General features: G+C 45.3%; 1 protein-coding gene across 1 annotated transcript in view; it reads left to right on the top strand.

Moving 5' to 3' along the window:
* Positions 1-1,089: 1,089 nt before the first annotated feature.
* Positions 1,090-6,727, top strand: part of LOC308308094 (collagen alpha-1(XVIII) chain-like) — a gene marked incomplete at both ends in the record, with an annotated part of 96,334 nt that continues 90,696 nt past the window's right edge. The window contains 2 exons of the mRNA XM_080753463.1: positions 1,090-1,804; positions 2,372-2,740. Coding sequence (XP_080609589.1) covers positions 1,090-1,804; positions 2,372-2,740 — 1,084 coding nt within the window. The remainder of the gene's footprint in view (positions 1,805-2,371; positions 2,741-6,727) is intronic.

Below are 6,727 nucleotides of genomic sequence, written 5' to 3'. Positions count from 1 at the left end.
GCGCCCCGGCTGGCCAGGAGGAGGCATTATTGAGACCAGGATTACGTGCATGTTTTTGTGAGGGTATCAACCCTAGGAGACACGGGGAGAACATGCAAACTCCACACAGAAAGGCCCTATCGCAGCAGTGGTGTAACTAAGTACATTTACATAAGTACTGTACTTAAGTATAATTTTGAGGTATTTGTAATTTAATTGTTTCCAATTTCCAATACTTTTACTTCTACTCCACTGCATCTCGGATCCAAATATTGTACTTTTACCTCACTACATTTATTTGACAACTTTAATTACTAGTTACTAGATTTTGATTATTATTACAAAACATACAAACGCATTGTGAGCTTGTAGATCAGCTGTTTTCAAAAAGTTTTTATACATCTGAAAACTTGAAACGGGACATTCTGCATAATGAGCACTTTCTACTTTTGGTACTTTAAGTACATTTTGTTGCCAACACTTTTGCATTTTAAATTCCGGACTTTTACTTATAACTCCATGTGTGTGTGTTTTCCTGCGTCAAGTTTCCTAAATATAGTAACACACTTGTCTTGTATTTTATATTTCAATATCTCTTTTATTACTGACCACACTCCATCCCAATAGTTGTCAAATTTTGGACAGTTCCAAAATATATGTTTGTGGCCTGAGTCTCTGTGTGTTTCCACACAGTCTCCAGCATGGTTGTTTCTCTGCTGCGACTTTTCCTCTGATCTGGAGAGAGAGCCCCTTTTCACTGCTATGACAAAGGCTTGAAGGGGGGCGGGAGGGAGGAGTCGGGGGGAGGAAATATCCCCAGGGCAGCCAATGAGGAGGACACCTCCCTCCCCCTCCTCCTCCTCCTCGTCCTTGTCCTCGTTTGAATGAGGCACTCCTCTTCAAGCCCTCCTCTCTGTCTAGCGGAGCGCGCGTGTGTGTGTGTGTGGTGTAAGTGTGTGTAAGTGTGGGGACTCTGTGGTTGAGGAAAGGGAGCGCGAGGCAGAGATAAGTGGCAGTGAGTGTGGGCATGTCACAGTTCACTCCAGACGCCTAGCCTGATAGAGAGCCGGTGGATGAGCTTGCTTGAGCTCCCGTTTTAAACGTCCCGAGATGAGGATCCAGTTTGGATTTTTGTTGCTTCTGCTGCTGGCCCAGTGGACGGGCCCGTCTCAGGCCTGGTTCTGGAGGTCCTGGTCCGAGACCACCACTTTGGCCCCGGCCGTGGACCACCACGAGGGGTCCGGGGGGTCCCCGGTCGGCAGCGGCGAGCAGCCGACCGAGAACGTCTCGGGGGTCGGGCCCGAGGTCACCGACGCGGCGAGCAGGACCCACAGACCCGTACAGAGTGGGGATCAGCCCACGGAGGATCCGCGGCTGACCACCGCGAGGCCGACGAATAAGCCAGCGCCGGGGACAGTCGCCGCTGGGATCCCAACGCGTGCAGGTGAAGCCGGTAACCGCATGTCATCACTAGAGGGTATGGGTTCTGGAAAATCTGATCACTTGCACTTTTCAGGGCAGGAGAGCGAGCCTGGTTCCTCGCCGGGCCCTGATCTAGGGTCAGGGTCTGGTCCTTGGGCCGGCTCCGAATTTAGGTCTGAGTCCGGATTTGCATCCAGATCAGAGGTTGAGTCCAGCGTGATGCCCGGATTTGATTCACACTTGCCTTTGCAGGAGAGCAAGCTGGGCGTGATGACACCCGCTGACCTCACAGGTTTGATAGAAAACAAGGCCAGTGAACTTAAAGAAACTGGCATGCCAAAGCTGGACCTTCAAGAGAATGCTTTGACCTTTTGCAACCAAACAGATGAGGGCGATGCTAAAAGTATGCGCTGTCAGACAGTCTCTCTTAACCTCGATCCCAATAGTGGTGAAAGTAACAGAAAAATTAACATCAGCTCTAGTTGGAATGCCAGTGATTTTAACTTGACGGAGTATTCTCAAGAATACACTGTCTCAGGTGATTTACTAACACAGTCTGTAGACGACAAATCATTGGACACAACCCAGGCCCGCAAGGATGCCCACACAGAGAGAACTATTCAGTTGCCAACTCATCAGACACCAGTTATCCATGAACTGGTAACTAATAGCCAGTCCTTGTTAAGCCGTTTGTCTTTACCTAGCCAGGCTCAAGTAGTCAATAACAAAAAATCTTTACTCAGCCCATCACCAACACCTAGTGAGGTACCAATAACTACTGCGATACCAAGAACTACACAAATGAATGCCAACTCAGCTATGAGACAAACATCAGTAACTAGTGAGGCATTGCTAGCTAGCCAGTTACCATTTACTAGCCCTACAGCGCTAACAAGGGAAGGAGCTGTAGTCAGCCAGGCAGCAGTTAATAGCCAGACACCAGTAGCAACTAAGCCAACTGTGATCCTAGAATCTCCACGCTGCTTGCCAGTAGACAACCCACTTCCTTTCTGCTCCTTGGCGGGTAGAGATAGCTTCGCAGTGCCCAATTACCTGAACCAGAGCAGCGTTGAGGAGGTCCAGGCGCTCTTGAGCGAGTGGGCATGGCTCTTGAGGTCAGGCTGCCACCATAGTCTGGAGTGGTTTTTCTGCCTGCTCCTGTTACCAAAGTGTGGCGCACCGGGCCTGCCTCCGGCGCTGCCATGCCGGAGCTTCTGTGAGGTGTTGCGTGACAGCTGCTGGACAGTCCTGGACGAAGGTCACCTCCCTGTGGAGTGCCACACTCTGCCAGACGTGGAGGACGATGGGTATCAGTGCTTGTCAGTTAGTAACCGGAAAGGTAATCACTGGTTCGAATGGATCCCGACTTTGGAATTCATTTAGAGCCAGTCATTAAATTCCCCCACTCCCCCCCCCCTGTATTGTCTGGTTTTACCACCCAAATCCCCCTTGTTCAAGTCAGCACAGGGTGTCAGTCCCATTAACTCAGTGTTTGGTTTCCCCTGCATGGCAGCATGGTTACGGAGACAACAGCAGCATGATCCAAGCTCGTTGCTCCCTCTTTGCACAGAGAAGCACATGCAAAACTCTTAACAAGCATGGCATTATTATTACTGCTTATGGCGCTCACGGCCTAAACCTGATGCATGTCTGTGTTTTCCGTCATCCACTGGTCTGCATGTGACTCATCACCAGAAGATTATTCAAATACACAAGCACACACGTACACACGCTCTGGCACACACTCGATGTCCAGAATCAGACAAATCAGTTTCATGTGCAAGCATGAGGAGTGACGCCTTTAGCGCTTTTTAAAAAAAAATGTAAAACATAAAGTTGTGGTCAATGTGGCAGGGGAATGTTTTCACTTCATACAGTAGCTTGAAATTGTATGAATTGATTAGATTAGGCATGTGTAATCAGGGGAGAAAAAAAACCTTTTGATCTTTCCTGCTCTGCCTTTCAGCATGAAACATATGATATCAATTAGGGGAGGTAATATAACCTGGAAAGAAAATCCTGTTCATTCAGTAGCGGCATGTGATTTTACCATCCACTGTATCCATGCAGTGTATCCACACATCCATGCTGTGAACTATGTGAGCATGTCATGGAAATGGTGGAAATGCACACGTCTGTTTTGACAGTGGCTTGCGGGCAGCATCTTGATGTGTAATTGTCTGTCTCCCAACTGACAAATTAGGTTGTCACGTTACATTGAATGGACAGGAAGGGATTACTTTAGGATCAGTGGTTTGTGCGTTGCAGTCGAGCGCTAACCTGTACACTTACTCTAATGCAGGGGTCTTCAACAGGGGGTCCGGGACCCCTAGGGGGTCCTCAGAGTTACTACAGGGGGTCCTTCAAATCTTTGTGTGATATAAAACCTTTTTTTCTCCTTATTTATATTAACCACTTGAACCCTAACGTCCATATTCTGAGAACTTTAGCCAAAAATGGCAGATCTACGAGCTTGTAGATTGGCTTTTTTCGGCAATGAGGTTTGGTGTAGAGGGAGGAAAAAAGAGCAGACTAAGTACAGAGTGAAAGGTCAAGTTAAGTATTAACGGTTCAAGTGGTTAAATATCTGAAACCACAAATTGACAATCCAAAATACACTGACGATTGTGCTGTCAAACAATGAAACTATATGGAATCTGGGGGTCCCTGCTTCTTCTCTCTCTCAGCTAAGGGGTCCTTGGCCTGAAAACGTTGAAGACCCCTGCTCTAATGTATAAGTACTGTGGCACGTACATGTACTTACTTCTTATTAGAGCTGAGGAGTTTCAGGGATATGTCCACATTCCTTATTTTATTAATACTTTATATCATGTTTCCTATTATAGTTGACTAGCTCATGACCAATGTGAACTCGGTTATGTCTCATGACTAGACTTTTCTCTGTTGTTAGGGTACAATGGCCAGCAGGCTCTTGCGATTCGCTTTTGCCCAAGCATGCCTCAGCAATATACTGTACTGTATATGTTTAAGTAGAATAAAAGAAAAATGCTTTGTAAAGCTTATATTCTCACAGACAATGTCACTTGCTTTACAGTGTCATTACATTCCAATAAAGTAAGCGATTAAAGCGTAGTTAGACAATGAACAGTAAAAGAAATTAGACAATCACCCATATCGTCGTTGTCGGGTGAAAACCTTGTATGTTCAAAACCGTTTGTTTTGTATTTATCATTTTAAAAATGCTTTACATGCTGAACCTGCTCTCAACGAAGGCGGTTGCTTGACTGCCCTGAATTGTTGCGCAGGTTCTCCAAGATAGCGCACACCCATGGCTGCTGTGGTGACTACGTGTTGCGTTCTGTTTGAATGCAAAAATGTAGTATGCCAAAGCAAATTCCTATGTGTATTACACAATGGTTAATAAAGTAATCGGAATCGGAATCGGAATCTGAATACACTAGTGAAAACAGCCGATCTACAAGCACACAACGCCTCGCGGTGCGAGGCGTTGTGTGCTTGTAGATCTGCTGTTGTCACTATTTTTGTGCAACGGCCTTGTATGGTGAAGCAGGGCTTTACGTTGCGAAAAAATGTACAAAATTGAAACGTAGAAGAAAGAAAATCTGCTTTGTAAAGCTTATATTCTCACAGACGGTGTCACTTGCTTTACAGTGTCGTTACATTCCAATAAAGTAAGCAACTAAAGCATAGTTAGACAATGAACAGTTAAATGAAATGAGACAATCACCCATATACAGTATATGGGCATATAGCCTATAGCCACACATTTGAACATGTCCTGGAGGCAATTAACTCGTGTTTTTGAGGCAGTGCGGTGGGAGTTCAAAGGTGTCAAACTGTCAGCAGTGTAATGGAATTATCCTTTTGCTGTGTGAACGCGAGGCATTTGATTCTCGTTACTGGGACCAGGTTGTATTCAGCTGGTAAGCGACGTGGTTGTGATTGCAGACACTTTAATTACTGTTGTTATTAGCAGTAAGTCTCCGTGAAGAAAATAGTCTACACACATGTGTATTATCCACTCGCTAATCTCTTTTCCTGGGAAAAGAGGGTTGTTTTGGTGTTCTGTCTGTCTCGTGTCATATCAGTAGGACATGGAGAATGTGTCTTTTTACAGCGCCGCTATCTCTGTGACGCCTTTCTCTGTTGACAGCCCCAAGTGGACACGATGTCTCTGGTTCCAGCACTAAGTGACAGTCATCCTGAATCACATAGTATTTGCATAGTCATTTTGAGTGAAGTTCTAAATGGCCAGCGTTTATTGCGTCAACCTAATCTATTCATCAATCATAGAAACGTGCATGTGGGAGACTGTCCAAACATTTTGGAACGTGCTACTCCAAGCAAAAGCAGAGAACAAGAGCAATTTTAACATGAGGAAAGTGTCTGGTGAATCTTTAGCTATACTTTTGAGGAGTAAAAGAGAATGAACCCACACGATTGAGAAGTATTTGTGGAATGCTAGTTAATACATGTCAAATATGAACAATTTTAACATGAGTAAAGTGCCTGGTGAATCTTTAGGTCAGGGGTCTTCAACAGGGGGTCTGGGACCCCTAGGGGGTCCCCAGAGTTCCTATAGGGGGTCCTCAAAATCTTTGAGTGATAGAAACTTTATTTCTCTATTAACTATTTGAACCCTAGCATCCATATTCTGAGAACTTTAGCCAAAAATAGCAGATCTACAAGCTCACAACGCCTTGCGCTGCGAGGCGTTGTGAGCTTGTAGATCGGCTATTTTCGGCAAAGAGGTTTGGTGTAGAGGGGAAAAAGAGCAGACTAAGTACAGAGTGCAAGGTCAATTTTAGTATTGACGGTTCAAGTGGTTAAATATTTGAAAACACAAATTGACATGAATCCAAAAAAACACTGGTGATCGTGCTGTCAAACGATGAAACTATATGGCATCTATGAAACGGTTGTGGTGGTCCCTGCTTCATCTCTCTCTCAACTAAGGGGCGTTGAAGACCCCTGCTTTAGCTATACTTTTGAGGAGTATAAGAGAGGATGAACCCACACGATTGAGAAGTATTTGTGGAATGCTAGGTGATATGATTATGTCAGACATGCAAATATGTTAATTAACTTTGGCAAATCAAGTAATGTTGCCCCCCAGGGCAACATTTACAGGTGCACCAAAGAGGCATGTCTGTTTGGTATTGCTTGTCAGAATGACCTCCAGGTATAACAGGGTTGCTGCTATGTGTCATTGGAAAGCAGGGGTCTTCAACGTTTTCAGGCCAAGGACCCCTTAGTTGAGAGAGAGAGATGAAGCAGGGACCCCCACAACATTTCATAGAATCCATATAGTTTCATCGCTTGTCAGAACAATCATCAGTGTATT

This window comes from Nannobrachium achirus (genome assembly GCF_963921795.1).
Source record: "Nannobrachium achirus genome assembly, chromosome: 22".
Classification (NCBI taxonomy): Eukaryota; Metazoa; Chordata; class Actinopteri; order Myctophiformes; family Myctophidae; genus Nannobrachium; species Nannobrachium achirus.
The sequence above is the reverse complement of the archived record's forward strand: the minus strand, read 5'-3'. Positions and strand labels throughout refer to the sequence as shown.